The 13,711-nt window shown below is 42.2% G+C and overlaps 1 protein-coding gene across 2 annotated transcripts in view; it reads right to left on the bottom strand.

Moving 5' to 3' along the window:
* The window catches only part of TMPRSS15 (transmembrane serine protease 15), a 1,488,231-nt gene that overhangs the window by 775,361 nt on the left and 699,159 nt on the right, over positions 1 to 13,711 (bottom strand). For both annotated transcript variants that reach the window (XM_085623059.1, XM_085623060.1), the window contains exons 11-12: positions 7,838 to 7,987; positions 3,531 to 3,633 (exon numbers count right to left, since the gene is read on the bottom strand). In XM_085623059.1, the coding sequence (XP_085479185.1) occupies positions 3,531 to 3,633; positions 7,838 to 7,987 (253 nt within the window). The remainder of the gene's footprint in view (positions 1 to 3,530; positions 3,634 to 7,837; positions 7,988 to 13,711) is intronic.

Below are 13,711 nucleotides of genomic sequence, written 5' to 3' on the forward strand. Positions count from 1 at the left end.
TACAAATGGAATGGGTGTGTTTTGCCATACTTTTGAGTCTCTATCATGGCACATACATTATGTATGTATGCATGTATGTGATATTGATGTAGTGCAAATCTTTCCAAAGGTCAGCAGCGAGTTGTAAAATGTCAAAGACAAGAATAAGGTCAATGAGTGATAGTATATATAACTGGTTTGTGGATGGTTAATGCATTGTGGTGTAGAGTTCTATAAAGAGGTGCATCTTCAATTCCTTCCTAAAGTGGAGCAGACATGGGGCAACCTTCATGGATACGGGCATGCTGTTACAGATCCTGGCTGCATTGATGGAAAAGGCCCGCTGCCTTGTTTTTTCTTTTTCACACATCTTAGTCTACAGTCTTTTGGTTGTGGTTATGTTGAGAGCCATCAGAGATGATAATCTTCTCTGCAAGATAAGTGGAAAGAAGGTTGTGATGACTTTGTAAATGAAACAACTGGTTTTGAAGATGATGCAGGTCAGCAAGGGGAACCAATGAAGTTTCTTCAGGATCAAGTGATCTTATTTCTACGGGTCCTGACGTGCTGCGTCCTGCAGGGTGCCCTTAAAAGGCATCTATAAGAAAATGCCCCTTTTTGTGTGCTCAATCCCATTTTTTGGTGCATTGGTCCTTAGCGTCTGCATGCTGGGGCACTGTTGTCTTGTGCTCATTGTATGTGTTCTGACATTGGCTATTCCTGACTGGCATATTTCACTCTTATATAAGGCAATACTATATGGTGTAGAAACTTCACCTATGACATGGGAAGTTAAATGTCACCTGTGGACTGCAACACTACTAGTAGGCACCATGGCTCCATGCTTACCATTTCAGCCTAACTGCTGCAGTTTAAACATGAAGCCCAATCCTTCACAGGTACCATTTTAACATCAAGAAAGCCTACCTTTTAAATATTAATAAGGCACATCTATGTAGGCCTTTTAGCCCAAAATGTAGATTCATGGTAATTACACATGGGAAATTTAAAAATGTAATGTCACCATGCCCTGCAGGAATAAGCCTCCCAAAGCTATTTACACTGTTTAAGGCCTTGGCTCTCCTATGAGAAACCTAGAGGTAGAGATTCAAATATGAAGCTGCTATCTCAAGGTTGGCATCAGTTAGAATAATAATTAAACCACTCTTTTTATCACTTATGAAAAAAAACATTTTGATGGTGAAGTCGATTGTATAATAAATATTTATGAAACATAACTTTCAGAAAGTTACCTTTTTCCTGCTTGCTGCTCTTGGAGGCTATTTTAAATTACATCTCCAGAAGCTGTCCAGCAAGTTCTTGACATTAATGAGGTGTAAAAACTGTTCCCAGAGCTGGGAGAATGGCGTGGGAGTAAAGGTATTTTCTTCCCCTGTCCTAAAGCCCTATTGGTGCAGACCCAGGAACCTAATTGACCTCAAAGGGTCTTTCCTGCCTAGTCAGAAGTAAATATAATGTGACACCAACAAAACACCAGCGTATGTCCTCCTAATCAGACTGGCACCAAGCCCGGTGGGAGGTAAGCTACCACCCGAACCAGGTTTGAGTCACCACAGAGGAGAGGACTGCTCATGTCTCTGGCCACACCGTTCCCCATCCAGGATTTTGGGAATAGAGTGCACTGTGGGATTGTTTGCAGTCTGTAAACAGCACCTGCTGCAAGTGTTGATAGAGTTGTCCCTGTAAACTCGTACCTCACTGGTTAGGGGGGGGGAGTCCGAAGTCACCCCACCCACTAGGTAGTGCCAAGCATAAATGTGGCAACCCAAAACACCCTCATCAGATCCCTCGCTGTTCCTGTGGAAGAACAGAAGAAGGACCGCAACTGCAGTTTGAGACCAGTGAGGAGACCTGAAGGGCTGGACTTGCACCCACTTGTACTCAGGAAAAATAGATGGACTAAAATGATCAGTTACATGACCACCTCTGTGGCTAAAGGGACACAATAAGCTGACTAGTAGCAACTTGACCTGGGCTAGACCCTGCTTGGGGTATCTTCTGGAGTTGCTCTTGACCCCAAGCGCTGTTCCTGAGGTTCTGAGGCCCTTGGCTGTGTCTAGCTGGACCTCCCCTACCATCTCTGAAGATCTGAAGAATTAGGACTTAAAAACGTTTTGCACATCCAGAACTCTGGAGGACTAGGACCAGCCACCCAAGTAGATTTTCTCAAATGCAAACTCGCTCAGATAGAAAAATGGTTTCTCCCAATTGGAGCTTCTCCACAGAAGTAAATCCTGAGTGAGAAGGTTTCTGGTCTCATGAAACTCATTGTCAGATACAGCTTGCTACTGTGTTCTGCTGGAGGACTCAGAGCTCCTCAAAGGAGACTTAGTCCAAACATACGAATCTTGACAGGGAAAAGGTGCAAAAAAGTGTCCATTCAACGAGAGGACTTCTCCAGGCATGAAATTTGAATTTTTCCACTCTGATTTTTGCGCACACAACCCAATGGCTTCAGGAGGCGTCATTAGACAAATATCCTACCTCCTGAAACTCTTCTCAGAAACAGCCTGCAATCTTGCTACGCTGGAGAATTTTGACTTTCGTTTCAGAGACTAAGTACAGAGGTAAAATCTCTGACCAGGTTTAACTTACTTTGTGTATCCAAACCACGCTCCATCAAGGTCAGTCTGAAATCATACCAAGGTTCAGGTCAACTGCGACCGTAGATTAGCATTTCTACTTTACTAGTGCTTGGCTCTTTTTCACTTAAATCTTTAAAGATTCATAGTTCAGGTCCCCCTTATTCGATTTTCATCATTTTGCTGTCATTTTTCTTGCTCAGTTTTCTCTATTTTCACAAATTGGGATGGGATTTTTATTGTGTTGTGTCTTTGACATTTTAACTGTTCTGGTACTTCTTAATGCTGTGCACATTTGAGTTAAGCTTAGCTTGTCTGCTCTCTGCCATATGGTTGCTTAATGTGTATTACTGATGGGTAGGCGGAAACATCTGTGGCCCCTTCTGTAATATCAAAAGGACTCAGGAAGTCAAAAAAGAGGTGCAAAGGCCTGTTGAACTGCATTCCAAACACCATGTAATGTTGGATGTTGTACGCTTTCGTTTTTTCACCTAAACAGGTAAATGTAAATTTGGTCGTTTTTTGTCTGATGTAATTATTTCCACTATCACTTGTATTGAATAGCAGAGTTTTTTATCTTTTGGTAAATTGTCAATGAAGGTTCAGCTCAAGCGGCACAGACGGAAACAGCGTGAGATTTTAAAACTTTGCATCTCTTCCTCATTGCTTCTAGAGAAAGTTTAGAAAGCAATGTAGCAGAGTCCAGTAGGATAGCCTGTGCTTCCACTGTGGTGACAAGCGAGCAGGTTATGGCCACACAATCCAAGCACTTAATGTATTAAAGAAAAAAAGATGCATGATCAGTGATATCAATGCGCTCATCCAAACTAATTTCCTGAGAATTTTTATGTGTAAATACATGTAAATATTTCAAAAAACTTAAATAACTGTCCAGCAATATCTTGTCTATTCATGCAGTGTTTTGGATTATACAGATCTGACACCTACCAAAAACCTAGGCAAGATGCTTCCATGGTCGGTGCCAATGGCAAACTGTACAGGCGAACTCTCTTTCCGCTTCCCAATCCAGTAGGTGTTGATATATAGTGCCCTGAGTGAAGAGATGTTTTAAAAAAAAAAATTATTAACTTTTAGCAGCTCTCACTTTTACTGTTAGTGAAAAGTGCATGAAGAATATCATTTCAAAACTTGCTATGAAATACCATGCTTTTAACTTCTGTTCTACGAGAGTGATCATCTATCAAATTCACTGACAAAAATAAGTAACTCAAAGGCCTTGATTACAAGTGGGCTGGTGCTTTCCGACCCCTGCATAGACCCCTGTCTGAGTTGAGCAGTATTTAACACATGTTATTATTATGGGGTACGTTACATATCTCACCCTTCCTTAAATTTTAGCAGAGGAAATTAACAGGAGAAAAGTCTATATTATTTACCTACCGTGCGGATTTGGCACAGTAAGAACCAAAATCTGCCTGTTATTCCACAGAAACTGTTAACAGTTGCTATTTATCATACCCAATAAATAAAAAACTGCAGGGTATCATTATCTATCCTGTGATATAGAAGCTGTATTACGGAAGTGCCCCAGGGTCCCAACTAAGCGAACCCGGGGCACTTTGGTATTACACAAGCGGCCGCAGAAGCTTGTGTGTCCCCTTCTGTAACATCAATAGCACTGGCACACCCAAAGCACCAGTGCTATCATCAGAGGGCCTGCCCTGATTTGTATGGGGGCAGGCCCAATGCAAATGAGGAAATCCCTTTGCCTCTGCACCTGCGCTGTATGAAAGACACAGGTGCAGAGGCAAAGAAGCTGTCAGGAGGTGCACTGACAGTGCGCCACCTAAAAGGTGGTGCACACTGAGTGAGCGCCCTGATGGCAGCCCTCTGGAGGGCCGAAAAGGGATCCCATGGACCACCCCCAGACATCCCCTTGCAGGCGGGTGCAGTCAGTCACTGCACCCATCCGCATGGGGATATTTAACCCCTCTTCAAAACAGCCGCTCTGTTTTTCACATGAATGGGCTGTCCCCAGGGCATTCATCTTAATACAGCGCATTTTCATTGTTTGCACCGGGCACAACTTTTAAAAGGTGAACACATTGCAAATAAAAATAAATTGCCTGTATGTGTGATACATGCCCAGGATTCTGACAAGCTTAGAATCAGTGCTAAATAATTTTTTTCTAATGTATCAAAGTATGCCCAGCTGCAGCATATTTTGGTGTGGATTAAGAATACTGGGGTGCATATTTACAAGAAACTGGTGGAGCTTGGTGTTATGGCAAAATTGGTAACGGCATGCTCTGATAGTTTCAAAACACAGGAATACACCGTATTCACAAGAATGCGGCGCACCCCTGCATTCCCCCTAGCACTAGTGCTGGCTAGCATGAGCTCAGGCACTCTAGCGACATTTTCCTAGGGTGGCTGTGTTGCAGGGCCAATTGTTAATGTTCAGGAAGGGCCACCCTCCAGCAAATAAACAATCTACAAACGCAATTTGGTCTATCTATGTGTGCTGAAGAATTTAGCACATGTGGAAAGAGCAAATTACGAGGAGAGATAAAACATGTTTCCTTATTTCGCCTGCTTAAGACCAGGTATTCTCTGGTGGTATATTGAACACTTCCCCATACCTTGTAAATATGGGGCAGCGTCAAAAAGAAATGGGTGTTGCAGCCGAATGCCCACTACAACACCCATTGCACGCCCCTTTAACGCTAAGAGCTGCGTGATTAGAGGCATTATTTACAAGGTGGCGTTAAGCCATTTTAAATGGCTTAATGCTGCCTTGTAAATAAGGTGAAGGAGTTAACGTCACCAAAGCGTTGGAAAAATGACGTTCTTGTTGCGTTAACTCCTTGTACATATGACCCTTTGTCCTAAAAGAAGCAAAGAAGAAAGTATCCATCTACTTCCCAACTGGAGGATTGAAGCAACATGGCTTCGTAAAGCCTTTGAAATCATGTCAAAATTAACTATATCATTGACATTCATTAAGATCAGGTTTGTGTCTATGGTAAAAACTACCTGCATTATTTGATTATGTTGCGCAGGGTAATTATTACTGGCGTACTTCTTATTGTACGATATAAGGAAAAATACATTATATTGTGCAATATGGTCCAACATCAAAGTACTATATAATCAATCCTATTTCCAAATAACAACATCAGATTCCATTATCGACAAATTTGAATACTATACAGTAGACATATGTTGGTTCATGTATTTCGGCCTCCGGTCCACACAAGTCTGTTTATGTAATTCGGGTGTTGACCATGTCATATTCAAATACAGTCGAAATATTCCTGATTCCCTGTCCCTTGAGTTACAAATTTTACAGATGTTCTCTACCGTGCAGCTTGATGAAAATCGGCACTGTTTATACTTTAAAGCAACTTTTCTGTTCATGGCATTTGGATTATTGAAACTAGAAGTCAAAGAAAGGAAGAGAAAATATTTTTTCACGCAGTGTCCATTAGAGGAACCAATTGGTAGCGGGATTGAAATCGAAATACAAATTTGATTGAATTTTGTGATGTGGCAAATTGGAATACTTTTTCATGATGCAAGCTTTGATGTCTGTATTATTCTCAATAATTGAATTGCTTCATCAGACAGCTTTATTTTATTCGTGAAATGAGTATTTTAGAACATTGTGAATAAGTGTGCTCATTGCTGACCAAGGGACTTCTTAACCATTTGTATTTTTGCTATTTAAGATAGCTAAGAAAAAATTAGATGTACTGAATAGGCACTTCAGATATAATGACACTAATTGACAGAGCCTTTTTTAGAAATACGTTTAATATAAAGGCACTATCACTCATGTAAAACCTACACCTGATGCACTGAACCATAAATGCGTGATAAATCATAAGTGAACTAAAGAATGTCTAAGGGGCATATTTACAAGGGCTTTATCTCCGCTTTTTTGGCTTACAAAGCCAAAAAAGCGGAGATAAAACCAGCGTCCTATTTACAAGAGGGTGCTAACATGCATAATCGCATGTAAGCACCCTTTTTCCCAACGCCTCACAGTGGGGCATATTAACAAGCCAGGCGATAAAATAATCGCCGCTTTAGTGGCAGAAAACTGCCCCTAAAACGGCGATAATGGGCTTGATAATATGCTCTATGGAATTCCAATTGAAGCCCATGTTAAATGTGAAGAACGTCTAACATGGGCTTCAATTGGAATTCCATAGAGCATATTATCAAGCTCATTATCGCCGTTTTAGCGGAAGTTTTCTGCCGCCAAAGCGGCGATAATTTTATCGCCTGGCTTTTTAATATGCCCCTTTGCATCTCCAATGAGGTGCAAAGTGGGCGTTACTGAGCGTACCCAAGATGGACTACCTTGCAAATATCGCTGATGTTTATATCGCGATATTTACAAGGAAGCCCACATGATTTTAGCACACATTAGATTTTGGCGAAAACGTCTGCTAAAATACTGATTTAGCCATCCCTAACATAGAGGGTGGATTATGCTGATACGACCCTCTGGGTCGTATCAGCAAGTTTATTGCCCTTTTGCAGGGCACACCGCTGGAAAACCAGAGATGTTCCCTGCAAAAGGGCGATAACCTCGCTATCTCTGGAATTTGTATCATCCTGGAGTAACGCGTTGTTAATAACACGCTACCAGGGCGATAAATACCAGAGATAGCCTGCGATAATATAATTATCGCTAAGCACGGCCAGCGATAATTATCGCTGGCCGTTGTTAATATGCCCCTACGTTACGTATATGCATTTTAGTGTTGAGTCACTTACATACAATGTTAATACATTTCTTGGGAGAGTTCAGAGTGATGTAACCGTGAAAAAGTCGAATGTGGCAAGCAAGAAAAGACATCATGACACAAAGATTCTTTGTTATTGCCTGATAATAAACTTCAATATTCCTTAAAATAAACCATTACAAAATGTTACCGCACATGTTAAAAAGACTTATCAAAGTTTAAATGGCTTTGGAATGTATTTCTTCCCCATGCTTCTGGAATGATTTGACATATATTATGCGACGTCACTGTTCCAATTCTAACAGCATTTTTATCGCGTTACTGACAAAACAGCTCTGCAAATGTGTTAATTCCAAACACGTTAATTTAGAGCATTTGAGAAGAATTCAAGAACATGAAAACCAAAGACGTGTCTGTAAAATTGAACACGAAATAAAAAGTGGTTTAAAATAATCTTGTGCAGGTTTCACATTTCAGTAGTCATCTTGAAAAGAAATTTGAAAAGATTTTCTTGCATTGCCGCTCAATCGTCCTTACCTGATTCATTGCCAAGCGTGTGATCAAAAATAGGCCCCGACGTGGGAGGATAGGAAGGTCCATTGAACCGCTCCCATTCACCATTATCATTCAGATCTTGTATCCAGTAGCAAAATCCATTTTCGAAATTACAGTTAATTTTCTCTTCATCTGTAGATACATTTATTGAGCAATTAGAAACCAGCTGTGGTACTTGGAAGGTGTCTTATGTACAGTAATAATAATGACGTATACCATTTGCATCGGGAACACGTACAACAGCAACATCCACCATCAGGTATCAATACATTCTGATTAATCACAATCACAGAAAAAAAAGCTTGTTTACAGAATCCCTTTACTGAGTCACGGTGAACCTGTGCTAACCAGTACAGATAAATGCAGTACATGCTAAAGAAGTGGAAGGGTGGGAACAAGGACATTAGAGAAGCAAAGAGCAAGTCAAGTTGGGGAAGACAGCAATAAATGCGATCTAATTTGGTTGAAGCCAAATTAATTCATATGTTTGTGGGTTTTCTTTTTATCCAACCTGACGCTATCAGGTGGTCAGAGCAAAGAACTTGTCCCAGTGGTCTTTGAACCAGAAAGTTAATCCAAAATTTGCCTGAGGTCTTAGGTGTGGCAGACAATGGTACTATATTGAATTATAGATTGGGTAACAGTGGATTACGAGGATGTTTTTTCAACAAGGGGTCTTGGGTGACATCAAAGAGAAAACAAGAGTGAGCCTCAAGTTATCTGTGATGTGACTCAGAACCCTTAGGTGAAAAACATCCCTGTAATTTACTTTTTTTTCTTCGATAATGTTATGACATGATTGACCAGCCCTTAAAATCATCTGCCCTTGTTTTCAGCTGACATGCATAAGAAGAGGTGTAATAGGAAAGTAGAGGTGGGCGAGCCACTGAAAACTTCAGGCTTCAAGTCTGAAGCCTGGCTCTGCTCGAAGTTCTGTTGAAACTTTGAGCCTGTACCAAGCCGAGCTTTCATGTGGCTACTGTCTGTCTGCCTTCCTCTACCAGGCTAGAGTCTTAGCGGTGGCTCAACATCTTGTGCTTCTGGATAAATAATTTTAAGCATGATTATTAGTTTGGCATTGTGGGACGGGCTGCCAGACCACCGTGCTGCTCCCACACCACCAAACAGGGCAGACAGCGGCCCGCCAGATTACAAGTTTCCTAGTAGTCTGGCGGGCAGTCCTTTGAAAAGGGTACCACGATGGGAACTCCAAAGCTTGTTGCTGCACGGCATGGACTGTGAAGTTCATACCATTCAGGAAAGGGAGTGCATGAAGACAGGGAGGGACACTATGTACCCTCCTGCATGCATCCTTTGGGCCAGAAGAAAGAGGGACTCCTGTGGGACCCCCTTTGTTCCCTCACCATCACCCTTTCGGGTACGGGCTCTCCGCAGTGGTTAGGGTCACAGTGAGGAAACCCATAATATACTTAGCTGTATGATACCGCCAAGTATATTGCAGCCTCAAGGCTGCAGTGGCAGCACCAGGGATTGCAGATCCCTGTCGGCTGTGGCAGTCCTCTGACGGTTCAACCTCTGTACTCGTAATACAGCAGTCGAACCACTGGTGTAGTGGTCCCTGACCGCATCGCACCTCCACCGCAAGTTTGGTGGTCCTATGGACTGCCAAACTAGGAATTAGGCACTATATCTTCCCCTACTTATAAACAACCAATGTGATCTTTTGCAATGTAATAAACATTCTGGTAAAGCGATCCAACCACTTTGGGCTGAGTTCATGCTATATAAAAATTGCAGAGAAAGGCACAAAAAGTTAAAAACAAAGCCTTAACATAAGGAAAGACAAATAGATACCCATTAGATTGGTGACTTGCACAAAGTGAAACCAGAAAACACGACTGAATTGTGGCTTTCCTGCTTGAATTGTGTGACCTTAGGCAAATATTTTATTTTACAAAAAACCTTTCTTCTTCATTGCCATGTATGAAAGCACTTTTAAATATGTGAATTCTAAACCAGTTACACAAAAAACTACTGTGCTTGATTTAATAGACTATAATGTTGCTCTAAAATACTCTGGGTCAAGTACATTGTTTACATGACAATTAACTTGCCTTTTAGTGCCCTATCACTTTTAGTGGGTACTTCTCGGTGCTGTGCTATAATGTGATTTACAAATGTCAAAGCTTCACATGTTAAGGAAATACCCTGTCTTGAATTCTGAAGTGGCTTAATCATATTTTACATCATGTTTGTTATGTGATTTACATGGCCAACATTTTCAGGGCACAGCTCTTGCATGACCTCTAAGAGCCGAGCCAGACCCTTGGACCGACTTTGGCTTGGTTGTCCCTGTTAATCTGTTGGTTCACCCACCTCTATGGGGTAGCCATACATAACTTAGCCTCTACTTCCTGTACTGTTTTTTTCTATGTACAAATCACATTTTACAAGTTGGAAAACTTTTACTGACTCCTAAGATTGAATTGTGAAAGGATACCAACTTTCAATTTGTAAGGGGCGTGTTATAGGTATTGCTTTCGAATGGTGAATTAGCCGTATATGTATCAATGGTTTGGTCTAAATGTCAGTCATAAACCATTGGAAAGTTGCAGACTCCCAAGTTGAGACAGAGATGTTTCAGGGCATGGGCACAGCCGGCATTTGTCCAAAGCCCCCAGTTTTCAATGGCCCCCTGGAAAGGTGAACTTTCTCTTTCTATTCTATTTATCTAAGCCTCTCTCCCTCTCTCTGCCTACCTTTACCTCTGACTCTGTATCTCTCTACTCAGTGTCACTGTACGTATTTTGGGTACCCATGCACAATATGTTTCAACTACTTTTGTGTGGTTGTGAAAGCTCAGGATATAATTTCAGTACTGTTTGGCATCACCCAAGTTTGAATATGCAGAAAATGGGTAATATTATTTCATGTTTTTCTGCCAGGGGCTCCAAAATATGTCGTTCCCAGGGCCCTCAATGTCCTTAGCTTGACACCAAGTTGAAGTGGTAACAAATTTGCCAAAGGGAAGGGGTCCACCCTTTTCCCTTTGAGATTTGTGAAACTATCCATGGTGGAGTAGGCGATGTTCAAAGAAACTTTTAAACAATATTTTTTTTAAGTAGCCTTATTTTCTATAAGGAAAACAGTCTGCTTTTCAAAGAAAATACTTGATATAAAAATATGACCAACATGTTAGTCTCCTGAACTTTGCAGGTCACCATTCCTGGATCGAGTTGCAAATGTTGGCCTCCCTAGCAAATATTATATAAATATGTCACATTGTAACTTAATTCAAATTGGAATTCTGCGAACTGACCTATTGGTACATAGGTCAGTTCGCAAAATTCCAAACTGGTTGCCAAAATACTCGCCGCAAATTGCAATCAGTTGTTGCGATTTTACTACCAGTGCAGTGAAATATCTGACTCCGAGATTATAAATTATCTCAATTACCTTGAGTAACTCTTCCTCGAGCTTCCTTCCTTTTTTGTGTCTTTATAAGGAAAACAGCTCCTTAAGTGATGATATTTAATGAGCTGTTTCATACCAATCCACTACATTCTTCTTTCAATTCTTGTACTGAGCAAGGTGGCAGAAGTTGTGGGTTTGGCAATCGATGTAGATTTTTCAACAACTTCATATTTATTTGTTGTGCCCCTTTGTTGAAATATCCACAGATAAGAATTGGTGCTCTGGTTCTTACAATCGGTACTAGTGACGCAAAGGAGCATCTTTACAAGAGAATGGCGGAGCGCGGCACTAGGCCAAAATTTTTAATGATGCGGTCCGCCAGTCTGAGAACGCAGGAATGCGCTGTGTTTACAATATTATGGTACACCCTGGTGTTTTCCGTAGGACTGGTGCTAAATTCAGCTGCCTAGCGCCAACACAGGCACCCTTGCAGTGCGGTGCAAGGGTGCCTGCATTGCAGGAAATGATTGTTTATGTGCAGGAAGGTGTTCCTTACTACACATGAACAATCACTATTATTAGAACTGGGGGTCTCTAGTTGGCAGAGGTAGGTACCTTTGACCAAATAGGGACCCTTTCTTCTAGTCAGGGCAAGGGGGTACACTCCTAAAATAAGCCCTGCTCACCCCCTTGGTAGCTTGGCACGAGCAGGCAGGCTTATCTCAGAGGCAGTGTGCAAAGCATTTATGAACACATACAGTAATCCAGTGACAACACTCCAGATGGACACCACACAGGTTGTATATAAAAAGAAGCATTATTTATAAAGACTTAACACAAGACAATAAACGACAAAAATCCACAATACTGTACTTTATAATGGTAGAAATAGCTTAGTTCATTTAAGATGGTAAATGCAACACTTTATGCTCAATATACCTTTGGATGCGTAACGCTATACAACGAAAGAGTTGCAGGGAAGGTGATGCGTCGGTTCCTTACACACAAGAATGGTGATGCGTCGGTTCCCTACTGCTGAGTAGGGGACAAAGATACGTTGGTTCTTCTTGTCGTGGGGAGGTGATGCGTCAGTTTCTTACTGCGCTTCTGTGGCGATGCGAACAGCAGCACCGTGATGCGATGATGATCCGATGCAATGCAACAAAAATGGCGTCTTCTCCTTGATGCGACAACTACAAGGTGATGCGTGCATGCCCGACGGCAGTGATCCGACTCTTCAAATCATCTGAGCCATGACAGGCCCTGCAACACGCTTCTCCAGTGATGCGACGGCATCTGCAGTGACGGGCAAACACTTTTCCGGCGAGGCCTTCGGTGATACGATGCGACAGGGGCAGCGGCGGCACCCTTCTTCAGTGTTCGAACGACAGCGGCTACTGCGGCATCACGCTCCTTCTCCGTGAGTCATGCTTCCAGCTCCCAGTGACACGCAGTCTCTCAGAAGGCCCAGCACAACAGTAGGCACTTCAAATTCCCAGCAAGGGAATGCAGGGGAGCTGGTTTGTGAAGTCTGTTGTCCCTGAGACTTCAGCAGGAGGCAAGCTCTATCTTCAAGCCCTTGGAGATCCTTTACAAGTTGATGAAAGTAGCACAAAGTTCCTTTGTCCTTTCTTTGGCAGTCAGGTAACCACTGAAGGCCAATCCCCGAAACAGCACTCAGCTTAGGGATAGTCTCCTCCTTCAATTTCTCTCTGGTTCCTCTCCTCAGCAAAGGTTCTTCTTGTTTCCCAAAAGTGAACTAAAATTCTGGGGTCTGGGTTTCCCCATTTATACTCATATTCTCTTTGTTCTCTGCAGGCAGAGAGACCTTTGCCTAGTCCAAACCAGTTCTGGTCAGTCCTGAGGCACTTTGTTTACATGACTCCTTCTTTCCTTCGACAGTGTAGGCCAGGGACATCAGACGCACCACAGGAGGTGGAGCCAGCATTGTGGAGGGAAGGCACAGCCCTATTCAGACCCAGGTGCAACTCCTCCCACCACTCTCCATGTAGATCTCTCTATTCAGCCTTGTGCTGACTCAGCCTGTCTCCTGGAATCCCCCAGCACCTGTCCATCGAACTCCAGACAAGGAATACACAACCTAGCAGTGGCAGGCTTGGATAGTTAGGCAAGAAAATAACTATTTTCTAATAGTGGTAGTTTCAAACACAGAATGTTAAAACCAACTTTACTAAAATATGTATTTTATCATTCTGAGTTCAGGCATACAAAACTCAAATTTCTACCATGTTCCCTGAGTCAGTTAGGATTACAGGATGTTATAATCAAACTGCCCATTCTGGCCTATGGGGAACATGTAGCCTTGCAATAGTGAAAAATTAAAATGGATGTAATTCACTATCAGGACATGCCACACACATCAGGGCATGTCCTACCTACTACTTACAATGCACCCTGCCCTTGGGCCCACCTTAGGGGTGTCTGATATGAAGAAAGGGGAAGGTTTAGGGACTGGCAAGT

Source organism: Triturus cristatus, chromosome 8 (assembly GCF_964204655.1).
Source record: "Triturus cristatus chromosome 8, aTriCri1.1, whole genome shotgun sequence".
Taxonomy (NCBI): Eukaryota; Metazoa; Chordata; class Amphibia; order Caudata; family Salamandridae; genus Triturus; species Triturus cristatus.